Source organism: Polistes fuscatus, unplaced genomic scaffold, assembly GCF_010416935.1.
Source record: "Polistes fuscatus isolate 324 unplaced genomic scaffold, CU_Pfus_HIC Scaffold14, whole genome shotgun sequence".
Lineage (NCBI taxonomy): Eukaryota > Metazoa > Arthropoda > Insecta > Hymenoptera > Vespidae > Polistes > Polistes fuscatus.
Window position 1 is genome coordinate 1,750,638 of NW_025113042.1, and position 27,831 is coordinate 1,778,468.

A 27,831-nucleotide genomic window follows, 5' to 3' on the forward strand; every position below is an offset into this window, starting at 1 on the left:
CACAATGGGAATAGATTGCATTAGCAAATTATTCAACAGCTATGCTGGTGGAAGCACACATTTTTTATCATTACTGTTTAAATGCAAATTAGAAAATAATAAAATTAATCAATATTTAGAAAACTTTGAAAACAATTAATCGTCAGATAGCATTACAATAAACTTTAAATAACTAATAAACTCTAAAAATAAATTACAACATTGCAAAAGTAATAAATAAATAAATAAATAAATAAATAAAAAAATAAAATTCTTTTTTAAAGATGCTTTACACGTACAATGTTTCCCAAAGAACAGTTTTATACTAATTTTGATGTTCTTTTTATCGAACTCGTATAAATGAATATTTTGAATTCTTACGATAAAATTGCAATCTACTAATTCCCATACATCTCCATAATTGAAATGTAGACATATAACAATTGGTATAATTGCACCTATAAAATTGATTAAAAAAATTATTATAAATTTGTACATATTAAATTAAACATAAATTCCATGTACAAATACTGAAATGAAAAACAATAAAGCTGTATGTACGTGTTAATTTGGGAATATATAAATAATACATAGCAAGTTTCACTTATAAGATGTTAAAGAATTATGTTAACTTAAATATTTAAAAATTTTACCGGTTTATAAAAAATCTATATAAAATTATATTGCATAAAAGGTTCGAAACTCACTATGTACACAAGGTCGGCCATCTAAAATGTAACAAATTAATATCTTCAAAATTATTAAAAGTTAGTGCGACACTAGCCTCTTTTCTTCTCAAAATAATTTTGTGAAAAAAAATAATTTTAAGACATATTCGTCAAGTGACACTAGAATAAATAATTTTGAAGAAACCAGTTAATTACGTTTGAAATGCACTGTCTTGTATATGTGTAGAATTAAAAGCATTCATCACATTGCATCTATTGATAAAAAATAAAGATATATATATATATAAGCTAAAATTATTGTTTAAAAAAATACCAGCTAACTAATGCCTTCTATTTTATGGTCTTTAAAAAGCTTATGTAAGGTTTGAGAATATATCATATAGTTGTACTTCACACAAAGCGTATCTCACTTCTGAAAATACTACAGTTTAATAGCAGGATCTATATTTCCTATCTTATAAATATGTATAAAAAAAGAAAAAAAAATTACTTTAAACGTTAACTAGAACTTGAAACTGCGATCAAACATTCTATCAAAAATTTGATAATTTACCTATATGTTACTGGCTATTTTGTTTTTGAAAATATGATCCTACTGTTGATAAGCAGCATTCTCAGATTTATGCAAAATATGATTACATTGTCTTTGAATGAAAGTACTATGAATATAACCTACAAATATATAATAATTGTTATTCAATAATGATCATTATTTCACGTTATCCATTGAACAGTGAGGCATCACTTCATATAACCAGTCTGTGCTACATCGCCATCTCTCCCTCTATATATCCTTTAATATCCACGGAATTTATACTAACATATTTTATTTGCATGACTTAGAATTGTAATTGTTATGAAGATTTTCTTTTGTTTTTTTTTTTTGGTAAATTGCAAGATATTTTTTAGAATAAAAAATAATAAAATAGAAGAAATGTATTACTTACCCAATCCACGTGCAGCAACATCCGTTGCTACAAGAATAGAACCTTTCTTATTCCTGAATTCTGTTAAATTATAATAAATTAAAATTTTAAACATTGTTACAGGAAAAGATGAAAATAAATGAAAACGTTTAAGGGAATTATACCTTTTAAAACATAATCTCTTTCTTGTTGCGACTTATCACCATGCATGCACACTGCAGGCCAACCGTACCTCCTAATATTCCTAGTGATATTTTCAACTTTCTTTTTAGTTTCTACAAAGATGATAGTCTTTCCGCCGTCATCATTAACATTGCCAATTTCTTGTAATAGAGTTCCCAATCTGAAATTTAATTAAACATTTGAATATAACTAATATTATTTTTTATCTATTAAATATATATATATGAATAAATTAACATTCATAAAAATTAAATCTGTTTATATCAGTTCTTCTTAGAGGTAAAAATAAAGGTATAAATGCAATCAAAGTATTTCATTTACCAATTTCATCATCTAACAGATATTTCTAATATTTAACTTTTTGTATGATTAAAACAACTTCAGGAAATTACAAACTACTTACTTCGATTCTTTTTCATGTTCTTGACAAACATCGACTATTTGTAAGATGTTGTGATTAGCCGCCAAAGTCAAAGATCCAATATTTAATTGAGTATAGTCTGTTAGATATTCTTCAGCTAAATTTCTTACTTCTTTCGGCCAAGTAGCTGACCACATGAGAACTTGTCTATCTGGTCTAATTTGTTCTATGATCTTTCTAATTTGCGGCTCGAAACCCATATCTAACATACGATCGGCTTCGTCCAATACCAGATATGTACACCTGCGTAAATTAGTCGTACCACGTTCTAAGAAATCAATAAGACGCCCAGGTGTTGCTATACAAATCTCAACTCCACGTTCGAGATCACGTGCTTGGCTGCCTTTTGGTGCACCGCCAAAAATGCAAGTATTCCTTACATAAGACAATGATCCAAAATCATTAACAACGCTTTGTATTTGTTGAGCAAGTTCTCGAGTCGGAGCTAAGACGAGAGCAATAGGACCATCTCCCCTATTCAAAGGCTGCTGACTATTAATGTGTACAATAGCAGGTAATATGTATCCTAAAGTTTTTCCAGATCCAGTTTGAGCAATTCCAACCATATTAAGTCCAGACATAGCAATTGGCCAGCCTTGAGCTTGTATGGCGGTTGGTTCTGTAAAACCTTGCTTTCTAATAGCCTGCATAACGTATTCTGGAAAGTTTCCTTCTTCAAAAAATTGAATTGGATTAGGTATTTTCTCTCCCTTAAGAGTAATTTTGTTTTCTTCTCTAAACGAATCGACTTCACGTGGATGACGCGATTGTACATTCGGGTGTGGTACATAGAAATCTTTTTTAAATGGTTTCAAATTTTCATAATCCCAATTAGGTTTTCTCAAATTTGTACCAGCTACATTGGCATTACGTTGACCGCGACCAGCAAGACCACCTCCACTATTTCCACCAGTACCTCCATTACGACTTCCAAATCTATTGTTTGTATTACCACTGCCATACCCATTTCTTTGGCTTACTCCTCCGCGATGGCTGACGCCATTGCTACGATAACCACCAGACATAGATCCGTAAGTCCTGGAAAAATAAAGTAAACTTATTTTAATTGAATAAAAACAAATAAATAAAGAATGTATTACTAAAGAAAAACCGAAGTTTACTAGTAAAATATACGATTGTAGTGAACATTGAGAAACGGTTCCAGACTTCAGTGTGTGGACTCCGAAGGCATTAGTTCACATTTTGCTTTTCCTCTTACAAGCATTCATGCTCCATCGAAATACAAAATGGAGGCATGCCAAAATAAGAGGATTACTAATTAATTCCGTTTTGTATATCATATATATTTTTATAAGTAAATCTTATATTGCACAATTCTATCCACGTAGGAATTCAGAAAATGATAATTGTTCGGTTAATGTTTATAAAAAAAAAAAGGAGGGGAAAAATTACTTTAAAAATCAAATAAAATTTCTTATTACAAAATTCTTCTAGCTATTAATTTTAATTAGTCAATTGTAATATTTGTTCGAAAATAAAATAAGGATTAGTAGAATACTAACCCAATTCTTATTATTCCAAGAATAGTACTCCTGGTTCGTATCCTTAAACGAAGACATTTATAACAAAATATTAAAATTAAATCCAATCATAGTTGAGAAAGTAAATTGATAGTTATTTGGAAAGTAATAATGTCTTCCAGAAATTTCAATTTTTTATTTCTTTTTTCATCATATAGGCGAGAACAAAATGGATACTTCCATTATGGACGGTTCGATAATTTCGCGCATTGCGAATCTTGCCGATGTGCGCATGATGGAAAGTTCCAGAAATTTACACAATCATATTAAAAATTTCCTATGAATCACTGCGTATAATCTATTAAACCTCACGTTTCATAGTTAATAAAAACGGTAAAAATTCTGAAATACCTACTAAAATAGTGATATCAAATTAAACTGAATTTCTTTACTCACATGTTGAACAGTTGTAACTGCTTTAGTCCCAGAAGAGAGTGTATATGGTGTGTAGTCGTTAAAACTTTTTTTTTCTTTAATTGAAAGCAGCAAGGATTTCTGTAAAATAAATAATTCAGTTAAAACTTCGCGGAAATATTGTTTAGAGAGAATACTGAAGGATCGAGAATAGAAATAGATGATGAAATAAAAAAAAAATTAACAGTAACTAGAAAACTAAACCTACCCGCGCTGCTACCAGGGACAGAAAGAACGACCCAGGCAGATGCCGGATATGAGTCACCTAAGATTCTACTTCCTAAAATTAGTAGTGGGGGTAAAATTCTGCGCACAACTTCCAAATTCATCTTTTGCGCATACTTTCCATGTATCGATCTCTTTCACCTTTTATATATTTCCAGAAAGTTCGTGAACATTATAATTTATAAATCCATAATTACATTTAAGTGATATTAAATATTAAAAAAAATATTTATCATATCTGAGAATTTACTAATTTATATATAATTTGTATAATAACTGTTTTACGGTATGCAATAATTGTACAGATTTTCTACCAATCAAAAAGACTTGCATGGTCGATCTTTCTGATTGGTCTATACATTACAAATACTACTTAGCGCGCGCGCGCACACGCGTGCGTGTGTGTGTACATATATATATGATATGCATATGTATACACCGTGAATCAGTATAATTGTACATTAATTATTCAATATGATTAAAAAATAACAACACAGAGCATGATTAATATAAAAAAAATTTAATGCTTCTGTAATGTGTCCACTTATCGTGCGTGTTTATAATAAACACATTGTCGAAACTATGTACATCTTTGAATCATTTTCAAATTGCACTCATGTTATATTAAAATCTATCCAGTATTATATATGCCAAATTATTTTACATACTTTAGTTTAATATACATATTTAATTCATTAAATTTTAAAAATGTTAGTATCCAAATACTTTCATATATGTATATTAATATTTGTTTATTATTTTATTTATATCCAGTATCACATAAAAAAATGATAAATTAAATGTTACTTACTAATCATTCTTAAAATATAGTTTTCTTGTTCTCTAGTTGTCTATAATTATCTTTCAAATGAATATTATCAAATATTTTTTAAGAATAATAAAGCTTGTTCGTAAAAAGTAAAATGTAGAGCTGTTGTTAATGCAGCTTTTAATTGACTCGGTAATAACCCTTTAAACAAACCTTTCGCACCCTCATCTTTTATTGTAACTCTGAAACAATCTATCAGACCTTTGCATTCAAAAAATTTACCAAATCCTTTCCTACCATTTTTAAAACCTTGAATTTGCAGTCTTTTTCGAGCTAAATCCATTGGATATACAATTGTTTTAGCCATCAAACCAGCCATAGCACCCGATATTAAAGAATTGTAAAAGCTTATATTGGTTTCTTTAAAATATTTTTTATAAATATCTATTAGAAAATTATAAAATAAAAAATGTAAACCACTATGTGGAGCAATTTGTATCAATGTCGGTGATAATCCGGCAAAAAAGATCTTCGGTGATTCTTGGCGTAAAATTATACTGTAAATAAAATACAAAGAGATATTTTAAATTAGAACAAATAGATTACGTATTAAATTTGTTTTAACTCTTTGCACTATAATAATATGTGAAAGTCATGATACATTTTATGACTCAAACATGAGAAACATGAATTCTACTCATGGCGAATTTTACAGGCCAAACATAAAAAGTACAAAATATAGCATCAACTTTGGCACGCAGCTCTGTACGTCATAGTGCAAAAGGTTAATTGCAGTAAAAAATTTCTTTTATTAAACTCACCTACACAAGTGTATTATGCCTTTATATACCTTATCATTAGAAGACTGAGCTATTAATCTCGTTCTAATTGTATCAAAAGGAAAAGATATAATAGTAGCTATACTTCCAGCACTTGCACCAACCATAAAATTTGTCAAATACTTCCACTCATTTAAGGTTGAATGTCTATTAGAAAACGTCATAAGTACGTTGTAAGAATAAAACTGTAATAAGATCAAATTTTTTAAAAGTTTTATTTTATTATAATTTTCTGTATCATATTTTTTTATATTTAAGATTATATTTTACCTGTCCTGCCCCATAACTTATGGATAATAATTGAGCAGGTACATGTCCTTTCCATAATGCAAGTATTCTTTCTTCTTTTAATATTAACCAAAATGCTTGGAAAATAGATTGATATTTACTTATATGGTATGGTTTTATGGGTTCCACTTGTAACTATAAACAAATATAAAACACATATGAGTTTGTGAATAAAAAGACATATATAAATACTTGAATAATATCATAATATTATAAACTTGATATTACCTGAAATCTTATTTTCACAACATCCAAAGGTTGGCAAATAAATCGGGTAAGAAATCCGCTGATAGCTCCTGCAATTGCATGATCTGAATTACTTTCTTTACTCATTGTTCTTATTAAGTGTTTATTGTATAAATATCATGATTCTTCATCTATACTTTCTCAGTTTTACTAAAAATTGAAAAATAATTTACCCTTATTTTTCTATTTCAGAGAATAATACAGGTTTCGTACTTCAAATTCAACTTTTTACAAATCAAATTCTGCCTCTTTATTATGAATTCTAACAATTTTGATTTTTTAACACAATAAATTTACATTTAATTTGATTATTTTTACAAAAGCATAAGAAAAAAGTTTTATAGAAAAATTTTATTTGCAGAAGGATAAATTTCCTTTGAAAATGCAAAAGGAGAGCCACTTAACAATCCTCTAAATTCACTCCAAGTTGAATTGGGAGTGCAAAACCTATTGTTAAATATCTCTAGATTACAATATACATATATATATATATATATACATACATTGTTGTAATTCTAAGTGATGACATAAATGACAAAAATAAGAATATCTTCTCTATGTATTAAAGTATTTTTTCAATTCATTTATGTTCTAATGTAAGATATAAAATTCTATGATTATAACTAGACACTCGGTATAACATAACCTAATTGGGGAATCCATTCACCACATTGATTGGCTATTCCATTCTTATACCGGCGGTCCTACTACGAACGAAATAGAGATTGTTAAATATTAGATAAATAAATCTAATGTGTTCGTCGATGTTTAACGTACTTATTTAATAATTAAATTAACTGAGAAAAGTAATCCAGTCTTATTTATCAATGAAACTTTATTTGACATGTCTTATACTGAATTGGAACATGGTTATCAGGCAAGTAAATTGTGATAATATTGACAAAAAAAATATGTTAATGAAATCTATGCATTTTTTAACATAAAATAAAACATTGATATAATAGTTTTTTAAATAATTTTCTTTCTAGGGTCTTCGGAGTGCAAGCCGACCTATATTTTATGTAGGCGATATCAATTCTGTACAATCCAATCTTATCGGTCCTGTTGCATCTTCTATTTATCGATCATCAAAAAGAGTAAGCAGTAATTATAATCAAGTAATAATATATTAGTAAATACTATAGAAGTATCTTGCTACACCTTTTGATTATACAGTTATATTTTAATCGTTATATTATATTAGTTAAATTTTGTTTCCTGATTGTGGCACATGCAACAAATAAATTTTTGTTCTTGTCTGCACTTTATTTTTCTTTAATTTTGTATACCACAGCATTTTCAGTTCATTAATATTATATTTGTCATTGTGTGTCAAGGTTTAATGTAAGTATTTAATACATGAATGCAAGATAATAAAAAATATATATCAATAAGTTTTTTAAATTGATATTTAAATAATTGAAAATATTTATTTATCTATTTGGTATGTTGTCGGTATACATATATTAAAAAGAGCAAACTTATATAACACTAATTTGTGAGATAATATACATGAAAATATATTCATACTTACAAAGAGTACAAATATCAGATAATTTAACAACGTCATTAGCAAACTTATATGTAACACTTTTCTTATAAAAAATTATATGAAAATATATTTTTTTTAAATATTACCTAAATCTTTTTATTATTTATTGTTATAGAGTAACTTTCACTACATAAAGAACAGTGTTCACTTAGGGAGTTTCCAATTATCTAAAAATAGAGTACCCACTACTCACTTTATATTTTTGGTTATTTTATGCGAAGCATGTTTGTACGTGGTTATAACTTTTAATTCAAGTCTTTTATAGTTTGTTTCTTTTTTTATGGTGCTACATACAAAAGTATTTATTAAAATAATTTATACTGTGTATTTTTTATAATGTTATTATTATCAAGTTATCATAATTTGGTTTTTTACTACTTAACAGCTGATTTACATTGCAAATACCATATATTTATCAAGTAATAGATATTTAAAATTCAACAAATAATAATATCAATATTTTTTGAGCAATATCATCTAATTTTTCATTTTCGTTAGGTATTTTCCTATTAAGTTTCCAATTAATTTGTTATCTATGCACGCATTAACTTTAATGTTAAGCATTGTAATAGAAAAACAGATTTTTAAATTTCTACACAAATTGGAATTACATATTTGTTTACAGTAAATCGTGTATGATCTATAATATGTATGAATAACTGTATATATTCAACTTTATTCTTACAATGGAAAGTATAAATCCTTCAATGTCTATTACTTCAACATCTGAAATATTTCCCGAAGTATATATTGTCGATAATGAAGCAGAACCATATTGGCTAATAATGATGGTAGAGTTCATTTTCTATCAATAATAATGTAAATTTGCATTATATTTTTATAACACGTATTTGTTCTTATAATAGTTAAATGCTTGACGTATACTAATATATGTTGAATAATTATATATAAAAACAAAATGTAACGTATTATCTAATTTGTTGATTTGCTTGTAGAATTGTATGTTATTAGTTTGAAAAAATTAAGATTATATATATACATATATATATAAAATTAACTTTATCTATCGAAATACAGTAAAGCATACATATACATAAATCATAATTCGTGTGAGTTTATTTTATGTTGTTGATAAAAAAAGCATACTCGACACAACGTGTTAATACACAGTTTTTGAGAGTGGCATGTTAAAATCTATATTTCATTACATTTATTCTGTTATCAGTGTGTATTATGTACTTATGAATTGCTAATCAAGGTTTATGATATTTGTATAGTTAGCAAAGATACATAAAGTATTTATTATATCTACTTAAGATTAATTCCATATGAATAGTATTACTAAAGTTTTTTTATTACGAAACATTTTAATCTATGAAAATGATATCATTTCTATATTAACGGATAGATATATCTCTAACTAAAAAATATTTTATCTTATTAATTATGAAAGAAGTATTGATAAGGCTTATAAGTAAATTAAATATAATATGACTACAATCTTCATTAGTTTATAATAATTATAAGCTTTACAAATGATATTAAATGAAATCTATGAGTTTAGCTATGCAGAGATTTGATGAGCACAATATTTCAATGGTATGTGTCGTTTAATGAATAAAATTAAATAAAATTTCCAGAACTTTTTGATAATATATATTATAGATGCAATGTAATATATATTCATGATCATAAATAATAGATAAATGTAATTTATTGCAAGATTTATGTTTTTAGTATAATTGATATTCATTATTATTATTAAGACTTATTTTTCCTTAAAAATTGTGCTTTCTTTTTTATTTATTTGATAATAGGAGACATAAGATATATTATCTTTTATCTCATTGAGGAGTGTTATTGGTACTATTATTATTATTATCATTATTATACTTTTTCTAGTATCTGTGTGCCATATGTATTCAATTGTATAATTTCAAATTGTGTTTGCAATCATCATTCTATATAGTAATTCATTCTGTTATATTTTGTACACCATTACCGTCTAAAGATAAACAGAAGTATAGTAATAGTAAAAATGATAGCTGAATCATAGATTAGTTTCTACGTTGATAGCTTCTCGCGTACGATCTAACATTTACTTCTCGCCAGTCGCAATAATATCGAAGCAAGCGTAAGAATGTTCTAATTTTTTGCGCGGCTATATTTAAAAATAATGATGCACGTGTTAATTAAATCTAATTTATAGAATGCCTTTCCAATACTATTTTTAAAGTAACATTACAATAAAGTAAGATTTAATCTCTATCAAGATAACATTAATTTAATAGATAAAATATGTAAGTAATATACCTTGACACGATTTTAAATGTCACATTCAATATTCAGAATAGCTATATAATTATTGATCAAACTAAGTTTAAATATAAATGTTTCTAATGAAATATTTATAAAAATAAAATTTAAATATGTGATTGTGAAGATTAATGAAATATAATTATTTGAAGAAAACAAGATTATAATAATAATATATATATATAAAGATATTAAAAAGAGTAATAAAAAAACTTTATTTAATTCTCAGAAGAATGAAGTCATAAGATAATGGTATGTTTTAACTATACATATTGTGAGTGAGTAAATAACCAATTCAACTAATTTTTATTATTTATTTTAAATATGTTCAAATGAAAGAACTTTTTCGAGATACTATTATAAAAAAAAATATTTGCTTATGATTCTCTCGATAATTGTTGTATAGTTTTCTTTTTATTTCTGGCTAAAAAACAAAATATTCTAATACAAAATGATTTTGATCTACCTATGCGTATTGAATTTATTCTAACTTCTTTTAAGCGCGTTAAAGATAAATAAGAAACTTTTTAAATGATATCATCAAATAGTATCTAACATTTTAAGAAATAAAATTCTTATTTGTGGAAAAAAAAGAATCATATTTTAAAATCATCTGTGAATCCGAGAGTAAACTTTATGGAATAAAGAACGATGGAGTGGACATGGCTAAAGGATTGGTGGCGTTTAAAAAAGTGGCGTTATTACGAACATGGAAGAAATCCAGAATCAGTATCAGGCATTCGAGATGTTGCTGATTTGGATACTTGCTGTTACTGCGATGAGTGTTTTGTAGGTTGCAAAGGTTTAATAATGAGATTCTGCTTATTTCAATCACATATCAATGCATTGTACTTAACATTAAAATTTATACGCTCATATAAACCAGAACATTTAAACAAAACTTTGTTATAATATTATTAATATATAGGGTGCTTGAGATTTTTTTAGCCAAACAGTATCAGTGTATTCTATGTACGAAAATAAGAAAACAACTTTAAACTTCAGAGACATCCTATATATAATATATTATATTCTTTTACCGCAATAGTATTCTTATTTATATTTATATGATTATTTTTAAAATAGAATATATATATCTATACATACCTTAAAATAAATATATAAATTATATTCGATAAGGTCCATATAGTTCATAGTATCATTTGGTTTTGTTCAGCATCCTCGAATGTTCTTCTGTTTTCCTTAATTTTGTCTTGTTCCTTAATATGTTTTGCATATAATCTATCACCGCTTATATGATTTAATTGGATGAATATTTTAACACATACTAAAATATAAATCGTTAGGTCATATTAATGTCGCATGTTTTAATCATTTGCACGTACACATAAATGTTTGAAAGGAAAGCAAATAGTGTTCTGTGACAGACATATGTTTTCCTTTTTATGTAGGCAATAACACATGTGATCAACCTGTAAATTTCTTATGTAATTAAGTGGAAAAGAGTAATCAAAATAAATAATAGAATGAATAATAATAATCCACGATATGATGAAACTAGCCTCGATCAAAATACTGGTGACGAACCCAGCTTTTTGACCTGTCTAAAGGCGTACTGGGTGAGCACTGTTTAAGACAATCTTTTATAGAAAATATATTTCAATAGCATTGGCAAGCTTATCGTAGTACATTTAATAATATATTAATAATTATAATAACGTATAGATATTTCATGTTTCTTGGTATATTTACATAGTAGAACTACTCTCTGTTTATAAAGCTATGCTGAAATGTTATTAAATAATGTTGCTTGCTTTGCACACCACATGCACATACATATATACATACATATATATAAATATTTCTTTTCTATATATTAAATATTAATTTCTATGTTATAGGCCGAACTGTCGGAAGGAAACGATGATGCATGCATGGGAGGCACTGAACTCGAAGGAGAAGGGAAACAAGTTTTGGTTGGCATATGTGCAATGGCCAAAAAATCTCAGAGTAAACCGATGAAAGAAATTTTAACACGACTTGAAGAATTTGAATATATTAAAATTATTGTATTTCCAGAAGAAGTTATTTTAAAGGTAATATTTTTAAATTTACATATTTGTTTTTTCTTTAGAGATACATGTCTTTATAAATATAAGTGAAATCATAAAATACGTGTTTCTTGTTTCACAGGAATCTGTAGAAGATTGGCCTATAGTCGATTGTTTAATAAGTTTTCATAGTAAAGGTTTTCCTCTCGATAAAGCTATTAATTATGCTGATCTTCGAAATCCTTTTATAATTAATAATCTTCCAATGCAATATGACATTCAAGTAAGTGAATTTATATTTTCATAGAAAATTTCCTATTTTCAAATAAAATCCTACTAGAAAATTTAATGTAAAAAATAAAATTATTTGTTATATACAAAACACATAATAATTATTTAAATAGAATTTGTATTATTTAGGATCGCAGAAGAGTTTATGCTATTTTAGAAAGTGAAGGTATAGAAATTCCACGGTATGCTGTATTGGACAGAGATTCGGCTGATCCGAAACGTGAGTAACACATTTGTTAATTTTAATATTTGATTTTAACATACTTTAAATTTATAGCTTGTTTTAATTTGTTATCATTGTTATTTTATTCTAATTTTTGTACTACTATCTATTATTCATATTATTTGTATTGTATCTAAATATAAATATACAGTTTTTGACATGCAAAAAACAAAGAACCCATTCCAGATCACGAGTTAGTTGAATCCGAGGATCATGTTGAAGTTAATGGTGTTATTTTTAACAAACCATTTGTGGAGAAGCCGGTATCTGCCGAAGATCATAATATATATATTTATTATCCAACATCTGCTGGTGGAGGAAGTCAAAGATTATTTAGAAAAGTACGTATACATATAGAGAAGATTTTAATACAATTTTTTACATATATAAACTATATTAATAGTTAATAAATAATAAATATTTTGTATCTAACATATAGATAGGTAGCCGTAGTAGCGTGTATTCTCCAGAATCTCGAGTTCGGAAAACAGGCTCTTATATTTATGAAGATTTTATGCCCACTGACGGTACAGATGTGAAAGTATATACTGTAGGACCTGATTATGCACACGCAGAAGCTAGAAAAAGTCCAGCTTTAGATGGTAAAGTTGAAAGAGATTCGGAAGGCAAAGAAATTCGCTATCCTGTTATATTGAGCAATGCTGAGAAATTAATAAGTAGAAAAGTTTGCTTGGCCTTTAAACAAACAGTTTGTGGTTTTGACTTGTTGAGGTATGTATACGAATAAATATATTACTTTATATCATATAATTTGACGATATTTTGTTTGTATTGATAACGATTTTTAATATTTACAGAGCAAATGGTCAATCATTTGTTTGCGATGTTAATGGGTTTAGTTTTGTGAAAAATTCTAATAAATATTATGATGATTGTGCAAAAATCTTGGGAAATATGATATTAAGAGAATTAGCACCAACTTTACATATTCCATGGAGTGTACCATTTCAGTTAGATGATCCACCCATAGTACCAACTACATTTGGCAAAATGTACGTTTTCTTTTTATTTTTTATTAAATTTATGCGTAATAAATACATGAATTAGTATAATAAATATTTTATGGTTTAGGATGGAATTGCGTTGCGTTGTGGCAGTCATTAGGCATGGCGATAGAACACCAAAACAAAAAATGAAAGTGGAAGTTCGTCATCCCAAGTAAGAATACGATAACTTTATCATAAACATTGTATTATTTATAACTAACTAAATGAATTCGACAGATTTTTCGAAATATTTGCAAAATACGATGGTTACAAACATGGTCACGTCAAATTGAAACGTCCGAAGCAATTACAAGAAATATTGGATACAGCGCGTAGTTTATTAGCAGAAATACAGCATCGTGCAGCAGGTCCTGAATTAGAAGAGAAGCAAGGAAAATTAGAACAATTGAAAAGCGTATTAGAAATGTAAGGAGTATGAATAATTTTGTTTGATTAAAAAGAATTAAGATTATTATTTATAATACTATGTTATTTAGGTATGGTCATTTTTCTGGAATAAATCGTAAGGTACAAATGAAGTATCAACCACGTGGGAGACCGAGGGGAAGTTCTTCCGACGATGGTAACAACCACAGTATGCTTCTTTTATTCATTATATCACATTAATTAAATTGATACACATTTGTATTTGTCTTCTATACTGAACCAGTAATTATGAAAATGGACTAAGTAATTTTTAAATTTTAAGAATATGACGTGAAACAAAATATGATATATAAACATTAAAACAATGTTGTGCATCGTTGTTCTGATAGTTTCCCATTCGTGGATATCGGTTTATTTATATAATTTAAATATTATTTTATATAAATTGTTTATTTTTCTATTAGATCGACTGGGAGAACCATCCCTTGTTCTCATACTCAAATGGGGTGGTGAATTAACACCAGCTGGACGTATTCAAGCAGAAGAACTGGGAAGAATATTTCGCTGCATGTACCCTGGTGGTCAAGGTAGACACCTTAGTGGTTCGTATCTTATATTCATTTGCTTTTCATATTGCTTATTTTTTAAGTTGATCTATATACGAATATATATATATATATATAATGCCGAAAATATTATTTATCAATTTTATTATTATTTTCCTGTGCACTTTTAGCAATACATGCTCGTATAAATATGGAATTACTGGATTGAAGTGAATATATAAGTTTGTTGTGTGTACATAGTTATACTATTTAAATTTTTTACATGGACAGTAGTTATACATCTATACATTTTTTTAAATATTTATCATTAAAAAAAAAAGCAAATTCATGAAGGATCGTTAAATATATATGTAACATACTACATATTAATCATTCTATAATACTAATGTGTTAATTTGTATTATTATGAGAAATAATATTTTTCTATGATACAGATATTGATTCATAGATAATTTGGAATGTTATTTCAGAGGAAGACTCAGAGATGTTACCAAATCACGGTAACTTTTTATACTGTATCCATGCTTGTCTGTAGTTGTGTGTAGATTAAAATATATTGTTGTGTGCTTAGAGAAAGCTTACAACTAAATCAATGCCACCAATTAAATATTTTTATAAAGTATATATGTACATATTTTTCATTTTAATATTATCAAATACTATTGGAACGTGAGATAAATATTATTATTATTAAGTGGCATTGTTTTCAGCATTACGTGTTTTCATAATGGAAGTACATCACTATGCTAGATGCTTTCATTTCATAACATCAAACATTTGTTTTTATTTACACGTGGTCATCTGAATTATGTGTACCATTTTTATCTAATCAATTATTTCACAATAGTATTTTAAATTGTCATAAATAAAAAATTGATATTAGAGTTAGTTACATACAATTTTAAAAAAAAGTCAACAATAAAAATAATCCATGTATGATTTAACTACATAACTCATGTGTTTATCAAACTATAGTGTGTTTCAGTAATTAAATAAAAAATATGATCGTTATCTATGAATATAATTATAAGGAAAAAAAAGATAAATAAAAAAGAATATGTATATACACAATAATTGTGTTAAATAGAAGATCGTTAACAAATGAATTATTTTACATAGGTGAATATGCTGGAGCTCAAGGACTTGGTTTACTTCGTCTTCATTCTACATTCCGTCACGATCTAAAAATATATGCCAGCGACGAAGGAAGAGTTCAGATGACTGCAGCTGCTTTTGCTAAAGGATTACTTGCTTTGGAGGGCGAACTTACACCAATTTTGGTTCAAATGGTTAAAAGCGCAAACACAAATGGGCTACTTGATAACGATTGTGATAGTAGCAAATATCAAAATATGTAAGTTAATATTCTTCCTTTTAAAATTTCCATAAATTTTATTAACTTTTAGGAGCCACATAAAATGTAGAAACGGGCATGAATATTAATATTTATGTCACTTGTATATATATATCATTACAAATATATCTTTCAGGGTTAAAACTCGTTTACACGAATTGTTGCAACAAGACAGAGAATTTACGCGCGAAGATCGTGAACAAATCAATCCAGGAAATGCATTAAGTATCAATGCAGCTTTGGATTTTGTTAAAAATCCTGTTAAATGTTGTCAGCACGTTCATGCATTGATTCAAAAACTTATGGATATTGTTCGCATAAAGAAGGATGATCCAAAAACAAAAGGTATGCATACTTTTATTCTTTAACATATTCCTTATTTAGATAATAATGTTTATTTTTTTGTTTAGATGCAATACTTTATCATGGAGAAACGTGGGAATTAATGGGACGTCGTTGGGGAAAAATAGAAAAAGACTTCTGTACGAAAAATAAAAGATTTGATATATCAAAAATTCCAGATATTTACGATTGTATAAAATACGACTTACAGCATAACAATCATACCTTACAATTTGATCATGCCGAGGAATTGTATATTTATGCGAAATATCTTGCTGATATTGTTATACCTCAGGTAATTACTCCAAAATCGACATACTATTTAATTACTTTTATAAACATAAACATATCGAATCATTTTGTTAACAGGAATATGGTTTAACTGTACAAGAAAAGCTTACAATAGGTCAAGGTATTTGTACGCCTCTTTTAAAAAAAATAAGAGCCGATTTACAAAGAAATATTGAAGAGACTGGAGAAGAAACGGTTAACAGATTAAATCCAAGGTATAAAAGAATATATAAATAATTTTGATTTAAATTATTATTGAACTTTAATTACATTTTCTATACTAATTTTTATTACGTTTACAGATATTCCCATGGTGTTTCAAGTCCTGGTCGACACGTACGTACGAGACTATATTTTACAAGCGAAAGTCACGTACATTCTTTGCTTACCGTCTTGCGTTATGGTGGCTTGCTTGATGTAAGTGATACGTACGCATGCTTAAATAATAAGTTTGTGTATTTGTATATTTCATTGTTATATTACAACAATTATAAGTTATTATAATTATAATTTTTAGAAAGTATAATATTAATTAAACAAGAAAATTTCTTCTTTCTTTTTTTTTCGTATAACAGGTAGTAACAGATGAACAATGGAGAAGAGCCATGGAGTATGTCAGTATGGTTTCTGAATTAAATTATATGTCACAAATTGTAGTTATGTTATACGAAGATCCAACAAAAGATCCTAGTTCGGAGGAACGATTCCACGTTGAACTACATTTTAGTCCTGGTGTTAACTGTTGCGTACAAAAAAATTTACCACCCGGACCAGGATTTAGACCACATTCCCGCAACGAGAGTAGCCATAACATGGTAAATTATGATATATATAAATATATAATTTTTTTTTGTATCGATAAGATGTGTCGATTTAATTTCCGTATCTATTTGGTTTCAATATGAAGGGAGAAAATGGTGGCTCTGGGCAGGATAGTGTTTCACAATGCAGCACGCGTATTGAAGAGGAAGATACTGAATTAAGCATACTAGAGGATGAAATAATAAATCCAACAGTACAAACTGTATGTTATTCAATTGATATAAATCATAAGACGTACAATCTCCATATAACATTCAATTATCATAAAAATGAATTTATTTAATCCTTTCATTACTAGCAATCGATATAAGAGCGAAATTATATGAAATGATATTCGCGTTAAAACATGCTTTAACGAAAGGATTAAATTTTCTATTTATGTTTTATTTTTCAAGACCAATATCCAACAGTAGATAAGTAATCGTAAAATTTGTTATTATTTTAAGGAAACATCTCCACCTTCGGGACAGGATATTGTAGATGGACAATTAGATAGTCCTACAACTAGTAGAGGTATCGATATGATGGATTTGGATCCTAATATGATGGATGAGCCATATGATAGCGGATTTTTACAAAGTTCCGCACCTATTCCAATTAGGCATGTAATGCGTATCAAGTTGGTTCTTTTTCTTTTCTTTTTTTTATATAAATAATTATTATAAATAATTATTCTCTTGAATATTCATCGTTATTAATAATTAATATAATGATTGATTTCATTAAAGTGCAAGAACAGTCGCCGGCCATGAAGCCGCAAGACTTGGTAGCCAATTAGCAGCTAGTCAAAGACAAAGACGTGAAAGAGAAGCAAGTGCTATGGTGGAACCGCGTGCTCGTAGCTATGATCATCAACACCAAGAAAAGGCTGAAAAGGGTAAGCTTTTTAAATATAATGCATGGAATTTAATTACACTTATAACATTGGATTGTCTCACGACAAATTTTTTAATCAGTTTTCTGCTCCCATTGAATAATCAATTTTTTAATCGATATCTCAATAATAGTGCGATGCTCCCTTAAATGGTAATAGAAAAATTTCTAACAAATTGTGGTGAACTATATAATTACTGCATGAATATTAATTGTTACACACCCTTTCATTTTTCTTGCACATCACCAAATTTTTGTGTGTACTCATGTTGTCTATATTTAAAATCAACTAAATATAATGAAAAAAAAAAACAATTATTATTCAAGTATTAATAAAGCTAACAATTTAAAAAATTTATATTCTATATAATCAATAATTCATTTTTACAATAATAATTGTAAATCGTAGAAATTAATTATAGGTCAGATACACACGTACTATAGGGAGAGATGATTTATTTCTATTCTTAATAATTTAAATTAAATATTTGAAAAGGAGAAGTACAAAAGGTTTCTTTAGGTGAATTTATATACAAAATAGGTATATTTTTAATACTTTTTTTGAATGAATTCTTTTTTAACATTTTTTTGATTATAGAAATTTTTGTTGACATTGATCATACAATGTCTAGTATTTTTTCTATGTCTTATTTTGTAGCTGCGGACAAGCTGCAGTATCAGAGCTTGGACGCGGTCAACAAAGAAGGTATGTCATTTCACCTTCCTGTCGTAATATTCGTAACATGATTTCGTGAATCATTGTGTATAGTATTAGTATAGTCATCACTACAAAATTCAATTACCAACAATTTCATTTTCCACCAATATATGTTGTATATAAGGATGGATCATTAAATATAAAATACTATAATATTTAATTAGCATTTACATTTGTATTTGCAAATTAAATATTAAAGTATTTTACATCTTCAATGGTTCATCCTAATGTATTATATTGTTTTTTGTGGATCGTGTTATTTTTGTTTGTAATTGTTCAGATCATGTGCCATACAGACAATACATTTAAGAATAGAAAATAATCTTCTGTTATAAATTATTCATTCAATGGCAGAGATATTTATCTTAAATAGAAAATTATTAAAAACAAAAATGTAGGCTTGCATAGGTTTGTATATAGGTGGGTTTTGGAAACGATAGATTTATTTACAAAATATCTTATGCAGTAGTCTTAACAAAAAAAGAAAAAAGAAGAAAAAAATTGAATCAAATTCAACATCTCGTAGAAGGATTTTCATTTATTAACATTCCATATACAGGGTGTTCTGTAATTTGTGGTTACAGGTCAGGGGGTGATTTTACATGAAAAATTAAGTTGAAAATGTAAAATAAAATTTGATTCATATAAGGCTTTGTTTTCTAATTTATTTTTCTTGGAAAGCAAAGCCTTATATGAACATATATTATTCTACATTTTCGATTTAATTTTTCATGTAGAATCATTCCCTGCTCGTTTGTATCACCAGTTACAGAACATTTTGTATATTGGTTCATTTTTCACATATAAAATAAGCACACAATTAAAAAACTTAACATATTATTTTTAAGTTTAATATAACATATATATAATTATTATTATTTATTTATTATATATATATATGTATATTTAGAGTGAGAAAGATTTATATTTATTATGTATTATATACATAAGACTTTGATTTTCAGTATGAGAACTTCTACGTTATTAATTTGAGTACAACTATAACTTTTAATGTGTGGTATTGTGCTGTTCTCTTATGAATTTGATGAAAATAAGTAGGAGGCAGTTCGAAATAACTCTTTGCTCAGCGATAGTTGTGCGCGTGGAAGCCAATTAACTTCATTTAGGCAACTACTTGAACCACACATATATGCATATATTTGTTTTGTGGTTCATGTAGTTGTCTTTCCAATTCCTTTTTTCCTAATTTCATATATGATTCCTAAATTAATTTCTAACTTTTCTAGCACATTATAATAATATTTATTTAGAGTGCTTTATAATTACATAATATACAGCTTTGTTATATCAAACGAATAGACATCATCAGTACATAGCATGATTTAATTTCACGAACATATTATTTATTTAAAAAAAAAAAAAAAACTACTTGCTCTTAATAAGAAGAGATTGTTATAATTATTAGTATCTTTTTTATATATAGATATAGATATCTTTTCCTAATTTCTATTAAATTTTTTATGCATATTTGTAATTAGTGTTTGTGTTAATACTTTCGTTTTGTATGAATCATATGATTTTTGATGTTGTATCTCCTATTAATATCCCCCTCTTTCAAACATAACTGCACTAACGTTTTATTTATTAACAATTGTGTTTTTATAATTGTTTCTATATATGTATCATATGTTTATATAGATATATTTTCTCTTTTTTGTTTTCGTAAATTAAAATATTTATATAGTTTGTCAATCCTCTTTGTCACGCGGAGATCACGTTATTTATTAAATATTAATATTTAAAAAACAAAAACTTCTCTCTTTTATAATAAATTAAATGATGTATTAGATATTTGAAATCAATGATAACAATTGATGTATCTGGTTGGCTTGCTGGTTGCATGGTTAATCGTATTTCTGGTGTGTACAAATAATAACATGCACACATACTACACTTACTATATTTCTTTTACTTTAATTTTGGCAGTGAATCTTTAATTAAAAGAAAAAAAAACGAACAGAGATAAAATTACTAATATTTACACCTGTTTACGCTTTAAAAAAAATAAATTGAAAATTATAAAAAATATTATGAAATTTTAATATCTTAATCTCTATCGATTATTAATTAAAATTTAATATATAAAGACTGCTGCCAACAGTAAATGCTTATCTATCTTTCTTCTTTGGTGCTGGGTTTTTAATCGTCTATTTCTTTCTTTTTTCCTTCCTTTGTACCTTGTCCTAATGCAACATCATCATCTCTAATCTTGATAATAATTTAATGAACTCATATTAATATTATTTCATTTTAAATCATGCAAAAATATCTATATTAATTAAATAAAAACTGTACAAAAACAACGAAAAAAAAAAAATAAAATAAAATACAAAACAACAAAATCTCAAAAATGAAAACGGGAAAAAAAAATATAAAGCAGAACATTCAAATCACTCTAAAAATACTTTGAATGTGCCTGTGTACCTGGGACAGCCTATAGCTTTACCGCACTCAATTAGCTCACCAGAATTACCTATTCCTTTAGTTAAAACTTCCATACCAATATCGACACCTTTGATAACTGTACACGATATTCCTTTAGCTTCACCGACCAATTATAATCCTAAAAAGATCACAAGTGCACAATCTTCAACGAAAGATTTATTATTATCAGACTTTGATAGATACAATCCGTCTCTTGTGACTCAGGAACAATATAATAAGAAGGAAACGTATGGAGGTTTCTATTCAGATCTAATTCTACCTAATATTAAAGTGGACGGTGAGTCTAACGATTTTGATCCCATGTCAGAATCTCTGTCAATGGTTAATTCTTCTTCTTTATCACTGTCTTCTCATAATAATTTGTGCTCAGTAGGAAAAACAATTTCGACTGTCAATTTTGCAACAAATCCAGTTGACGATACTAACATTATTAAACGGTCACGATCTTTATCGCCTTGCCCTACGAGATGTCTTTGCTATAATTGTAACGTTTCCGAATTGATTTTACAAAGTCGTGATCTTCCGCCATTGGAACGTTCCAATTTTCGGACATATTTTGTGCGATCACTTTCGCACAAATTCTTTAATTGTTCCTGTTACACGTTGGCTAACATATGGCAAAATTTATCACCTAATGTTTCACAATGTTCTTCTTGTTACGACACCGTCTCGTCTACCGATAGTCTCGTACAAAGTTGTAGCCAATTTTTAAATCCTTCGTGTTCTTTAGTCCATCTCCCATCTCAGCCTAATAATAAAATATATAAAAAGCATTACTTAATGCCCGTATCACCAGAAAAACGTACGTTTGGTTTTCAATCCCCTACTGGATCACCATCCAAGTGTAATTGTGTATTTTCACAAAGAAACTATCTGAGAAGAGATAGCCATGGTATCATGGATTTATCTATTTTCCATGATATGAAAAGAACAACAGAGGAATCTATGACTCATATATTGAGAAGATCAAACTCATGTCCAAATATAATAACAGGATCTAGTTTAGAGTTTGTAGAATCTCATAATGATCCTCATAGTTACCTTGGAAATAATAGTTCTTCCATATCCCATTGTCCTCAGAATCGCAGGCGATATTCTTGTTCTGATACGAAAAAACAAAACGAATCACAGCATTTGACAGACAATGGTATTCTGCATGGTCATGATCACAGTAACAATAGTCACTACCATGAATCCTCTCATTGCAAATCGAATAACCACGAGCCAAAGTGTCCACGTGCACCATTTTCCCAACTCCAGCCTCAACGATCCTTCTCATCCCCAGACACACGACCTTCGATCATTCAACCTGACCCTACCTGCACAGCAAGGCGCCACCGTCACAGTATCTCCGGACAGATGAGTTATTTCAAGCTGCTGGGATATAACGTTAGCAAGAAGTTGACCGGCTCTGCAAATAGTCTCTTCAGTACTGCAGTGATTAGTGGATCATCCAGTGCACCGAATCTTAAAGATATGATTCCGCCACATGCTATGATTCCACCACACGTTGCTGGTAATTACATTTATGTATATTTCATTATTTGGAAAACAATTTTAGTTAATGGTATCTTAATGTGTATCTTTTAGAATTTATATTATATTTTTCCTACAGAATATATTAGGATAAGTATTTATCAATTTTATTTCCAAATTTCAAATGCCTTCAAATATTATTTATCATTTTATAACTAATACTTTTTTCGTTTCAAATTAATTGTCACTATATAATAAAATATACAATAAAATATTTTCTTTCTTTTAATAGCAATAGAAGGCTTCGGCGGCGTTCCTCCTATAAGACCATTGGAAACACTCCATAATGCATTATCTTTGCGTCAACTGGATTCTTTCCTTGAAATGATGACGGGTGCACCATTGTTTCGAACCCCTGCTTCTTCACCACCAAAATATCCATCGCCAGGGGGCTTAGTCAATCCAAGTCTTAATGTAGGAGGCATTAGTCGCGAGTACCACTCTTCTGATTTGGAAGCCGTCAGGTACTGCAAGAAATTAAATAAAGCTCTTTTGTGAGTATTGACAAGGGCTCAACAGTTGTATAGGTCTATTAGAATTATACACTGTGCAAACAGTAAGACTCCAAACTCAACCGTTTCCAAGAGAACGAAAGGAACTGTAAAAAAAGAATTTTAGCTTAACACAGGATCAAAATTTTTCAGCCCTCTTCATGGTAGGCACAAAACTTTTCAGCCCTCCTCGTGATAGGTTCAAAACTTTTCAACTCATGCTCGGTGTTAGCTCAAAACTTTTCAGCCCACCATTGCATGTTAGGCTTAATACTTTTCAACCTACCCTCCTACAATGACAAATTTATTAAATAGAAAGATAGAGAATTGCTGTTTTAAATGAATTATAAGTAGATTTCACAATGAATACAAGCATACAATTCAATCAAATGTTATATACTCTTATTTATGATTATTTCTATATAAAATAAAAGAAAAAATATTTTTCTCTTGCAAATTAAGATTTGTAACAGGATCATATGTTTACTTCATTTCCTTGAAAACGATTGAGTATCGAAGTTTTACTGCTTGCACAATGTATTGTTTTAATGAAACTGTGCATGAGCTGCAACTGTGTAGAGTTTTAAAAAAAATCGATGTTGACGAGATTGTACGGGGAGCCCTTGTAAGTTATTTTTATTATTTATATTTAACAATAAGTTATATCTTATATATTTATGTATTATTTAATTGCCAATTATTTTAATTTCATTTATCATTCACTTATTCAATCATGATAACAATGTATTTCTTATATTTTAAAATTATACGCACATTTTATCTCACTTTTTATTGTTTTAATAAATTACGTTTTAATATATATTATATATTCATTTTGTTTAACACCTTTTTTTTTTTACTTTTTTTAAATTGTACATATATTAGCAATGAATAATTTTTTTGCAGGTATATCACACCAACTCCGATTCAATACAAATCTTGTAGCGATGGAGATACGTGTGATATAAGAAATCAACCATCACCCACAAGTCCAAATAGTAAGTAAACATTTTTATTTCGTTATTAACGACCCGTATATGGGCCCGGTATGAACTACCATATGAGAGTCGTGTACTATGCAACCCAAATGATATTTACTCCAAAGTATGCCGTAACGAAAAAATTACTTTTAAAAATTGATGATTATTTTTAATGTTACATTTAGGTACAGGATGGAGCAGCGAACCACAATCGTTTCTTTCTTCCGAACCATCATCTCCTGCACCAACATCAACAGGAGAATGTAGTATGTCTATCAGTTTAATTAGTAACGATGGGTAAGTACATACAATTACATTTAAAGTATCAGACGTAATTTTATATATACACATAGGATTTATTATAAATATATTTAGAGCACCATCGTTCAGTGGAGCACCAAAGTTTCCCACAACTCCAGGTCTTGATCTTGATTTTAATGATTTTTGTATGAATATCGATCAAGAAAATCACGAAGGTCGTGGTAGCGTATCATACACGGATTATTATAGCAACGAGGACGGTCAAATTCGTAAAAATTCATCTTATTCGAGTCCTGCGCAAAAAACAGTAGTCTCGTCGGATGATCTTCCCATTGATCCGGTTGACGATGACGAAGAACACACGTTAACGTTGCGTCAAACCGAAGCACAGAAAAAGCAGGATGTTAAATTATTATTTGAACAAGCCGAAAATCCTAATGCGACTAAATCAACTGTTGGTTATAAAAAAATAGGAAGGTAAATATTAATGTAATCATTTTAATTCATGTAACATTAGATGTTGTGTGCAAGTGAAGTTGTAATTTAATGCAAGTGATTTATACGTTTGAATGTACCCTGACTCTCAGAGAATGCACAGACAAGAAAAAAAAGAAATTATTTGCATCTGTAAAAATTTAATTGTTACTGTTGAATTTGTTCTTTTTTCTTTTTTTAAATTTGTAGATTTCGTGTAGAGAGTATGGAAATATCGGACGACGATGTTAGAATCAAAGAGACTGGCAGTGTATGCTCATCTTCGGATAAGAATAAATCATTAACGTTGCCGAAAGTAGAAACTGCAAACGTAGAAAGAGGTCCAACTCACAGAAGTAAAGAGACCAGGCACAAAAGGAAGAATTTTTTACGATCTCAAAGCGTATCGACGCCAAAAACGATCGTTGTTAAATCAGAAACCAATTTCAGTTTTAAATCCGTCAAATCAAAAGAAAGTTCCTTCTCAACGATGACGGATAAAGATTTAGAGCAATGGAAATTGAGCACGAGCAAGCAGGAAGATTCTTCTACCTCATGTACAGAAACTGAAAAAGAACCGATATTAACTGTGGCAAGCAGTTTAACAGATAGCCCTAGCGTAACAATTGGATTTGATATACAAGATGAACAAAACGAATAGTTCTTCTTTCCGATTGATCTTTATTCTTATATCATTTCTTATTAATAACAACAAAGAAAGTTTTCTAGATAAAATAAAATGATTATATTTTATTGCTAGATTCTATATTTTTTAAAATTATTATATACGTGTCTTTTAGTAGGTTTTAATAATTTTTAGAAAATGTTATCACAAAACGAACGGATACTGTTTTTTTATGAACAATTATTTTCGATTTTAAAATAATGAATTTTTAAATAAACCATGCAAAATATAAAAGTAATGAAATATCACCTAATTGCACCAATAAATAACGTAGGAAAAATGATCGTATATAAATAATCGTATAGATATATATATCTAATAATCACTTGCGATGAAAAACTCTTAATTTAAATTTAAAAAACAATTCCACAAGTATGTGATAATGTTAGACTCTAGTTTAAATATCGTGCGTGTTATATTTTATGTTGCATTATATCGATATTCATTAGAATGGTCGGTAATTGATTAATGCGAAAAAATATTCAAATACAGAATCTCAAATATTTATAAACTTTAAATATATACAAATTATATTAATTCATGATTATTTTCTCATATGCGTATTTACAAATATTTTTGTAGAGAGTGTAAAAATCCTTGTGCGCGCAAATGTTTGTAGTAGTAATAATATTTTTTCCGATATCTTGTTACTTATCTTTTTTTTGTGGTAACAAGATATAGATTTCCATATTAAGTGAGATAAATGTAAAACAATAGCAAGAGAGAGAGAGAGAGAGAAAGAGAGAGAGAGAGCGAGAGAGAAAGAGAGAGAGATATATATGTGAAAAAAATATTTTTGTTATGAATGTTTTATTGCTATAATGTAAAGTACAAGGATTAGATAGTATAAAATATATATGTACTTAAATATATATTTAAAATTATGAAAATACGGAGATAGTAAACACAGTGCAGTAATTAAGATGTACAAGAAATATCTGTGATTAGATAGTATGGAATTGATTTGTTCTTACAGTGTATAAATATTAAACGCGATTGTATAAATTTTTACTATTTTATTTTTCTCGATATATACATGTTATATACATCTATATAATATGTAATAGTTAAATTATATGTAACGGCGCTAACAACTGAATTTCTTTTTAAATAATGACACAAAAATTATTTTTGATTATTATCTCCAATTAAAATTGTATTTCTTTTTTAATATTTATACTCGTATTATTTTAAAAGAGCTTATAAAATTATTTACAAATAATGAAATTTATTTTAAACACTGAGTAAAATAGAAACGATTGATATATAAAACATACATAAATTGATGATAATCTTGAACAATTAATCAAATTTAATAGACATTAGGTAAGAAGACAGATAGTAAAACAACTTTAATTGCATAGTGTGAGATTGAGATGAGATTTTGTATAGATGTACAATGAATAATAAAATATGCTGAAAAATATTATAAAAATATGCATGTACTTACCTAAATGAAATAAAATATCAACGAGAAGAAAAAATAAATAAATAAATCGTCCTTTATCATCTTCAAACAATTTTCCTAAATTGAATAGAACTATAATAAAATCTAAATCGGGATCTAGTAAGTAAAAGTAGAACGAAAATTCGGCATTGATATCTCGTCCTATTTAACGAGATGCTGTGACAAATCTATGTAATAAGCGTCGAAACGGCAAAACCCCCGTGACAAAATCGCATAATTTCGTACAGAGGCGTGA

The 27,831-nt window shown here is 27.9% G+C and overlaps 3 protein-coding genes and 1 long non-coding RNA gene across 28 annotated transcripts; 1 reads left to right on the forward strand and 3 right to left on the reverse strand.

Moving 5' to 3' along the window:
* Positions 1-1,497: 1,497 nt before the first annotated feature.
* Positions 1,498-4,469, reverse strand: LOC122514335 (ATP-dependent RNA helicase p62-like). The gene is made up of 6 exons (XM_043631072.1): positions 4,362-4,469; positions 4,136-4,234; positions 3,722-3,763; positions 2,181-3,236; positions 1,759-1,937; positions 1,498-1,675 (listed from the first exon to the last, which is right to left on the reverse strand). Coding segments are annotated over exons 2-6 (1,347 nt in total). The 5' UTR covers positions 4,138-4,234; positions 4,362-4,469; the 3' UTR covers positions 1,498-1,607.
* A 761-nt stretch (positions 4,470-5,230) lies between these two features.
* Positions 5,231-6,607, reverse strand: LOC122514306 (mitochondrial thiamine pyrophosphate carrier). Its single transcript, XM_043631038.1, has 4 exons — positions 6,503-6,607; positions 6,257-6,409; positions 5,969-6,171; positions 5,231-5,704 (listed from the first exon to the last, which is right to left on the reverse strand). Exons 1-4 carry the CDS (start codon positions 6,605-6,607, stop codon positions 5,257-5,259), a joined length of 909 nt encoding a protein of 302 aa, XP_043486973.1. The 3' UTR covers positions 5,231-5,256.
* Positions 6,608-6,626: 19 nt separating this feature from the next.
* Positions 6,627-7,113, reverse strand: LOC122514346. Its single transcript, XR_006303029.1, has 2 exons — positions 7,024-7,113; positions 6,627-6,670 (listed from the first exon to the last, which is right to left on the reverse strand). It is a non-coding gene; the product is annotated as an uncharacterized LOC122514346 (long non-coding RNA).
* Positions 7,114-7,175: 62 nt separating this feature from the next.
* LOC122514343 (inositol hexakisphosphate and diphosphoinositol-pentakisphosphate kinase 2) lies at positions 7,176-27,133 on the forward strand. Of its 25 annotated transcripts, none has more exons than XM_043631081.1 (29): positions 7,176-7,397; positions 7,510-7,617; positions 12,212-12,406; positions 12,504-12,644; positions 12,782-12,872; positions 13,050-13,216; positions 13,315-13,607; positions 13,694-13,888; positions 13,968-14,054; positions 14,120-14,308; positions 14,380-14,477; positions 14,734-14,871; positions 15,306-15,335; positions 15,955-16,189; positions 16,326-16,534; positions 16,600-16,826; positions 16,901-17,037; positions 17,125-17,239; positions 17,398-17,637; positions 17,730-17,846; positions 18,091-18,263; positions 18,373-18,521; positions 19,176-19,223; positions 21,634-23,217; positions 23,470-23,701; positions 24,635-24,726; positions 24,894-25,005; positions 25,084-25,446; positions 25,654-27,133. In XM_043631081.1, the coding sequence occupies exons 1-29, from the start codon at positions 7,365-7,367 to the stop codon at positions 26,102-26,104; spliced, it is 6,249 nt and encodes a 2,082-aa protein (XP_043487016.1). In that variant the 5' UTR covers positions 7,176-7,364; the 3' UTR covers positions 26,105-27,133. The 25 variants fall into 25 exon arrangements, with proteins under 25 accessions (XP_043487016.1, XP_043487021.1, XP_043487029.1 ...); XM_043631086.1 differs by having other exon boundaries at positions 14,734-14,856; XM_043631082.1 differs by having other exon boundaries at positions 7,177-7,397; positions 21,637-23,217.
* The last annotated feature ends 698 nt before the right edge of the window (positions 27,134-27,831 follow it).

Coding starts and splice junctions, on each gene's coding strand:
- LOC122514306 (XM_043631038.1), bottom strand. CDS start 6,607: ATGAGTAAAGAAAGTAATTCAGATCATGCAATTGCAGGAGCTATCAGC. Junction 6,410..6,502: donor TTGTGAAAATAAGATTTCAG/GTAATATCAAGT, acceptor ATTTGTTTATAG/TTACAAGTGGAACCCATAAA. Junction 5,705..5,968: donor GGCATAATACACTTGTGTAG/GTGAGTTTAATA, acceptor TTTTATTTACAG/TATAATTTTACGCCAAGAAT.
- LOC122514343 (XM_043631081.1), top strand. CDS start 7,365: ATGTCTTATACTGAATTGGAACATGGTTATCAG. Junction 14,055..14,119: donor GTGGAAGTTCGTCATCCCAA/GTAAGAATACGA, acceptor TGAATTCGACAG/ATTTTTCGAAATATTTGCAA. Junction 14,309..14,379: donor TTGAAAAGCGTATTAGAAAT/GTAAGGAGTATG, acceptor TATGTTATTTAG/GTATGGTCATTTTTCTGGAA.
- LOC122514335 (XM_043631072.1), bottom strand. Junction 1,938..2,180: donor GAACATGAAAAAGAATCGAA/GTAAGTAGTTTG, acceptor ATTAAATTTCAG/ATTGGGAACTCTATTACAAG. Junction 1,676..1,758: donor AAGAGATTATGTTTTAAAAG/GTATAATTCCCT, acceptor ATAATTTAACAG/AATTCAGGAATAAGAAAGGT.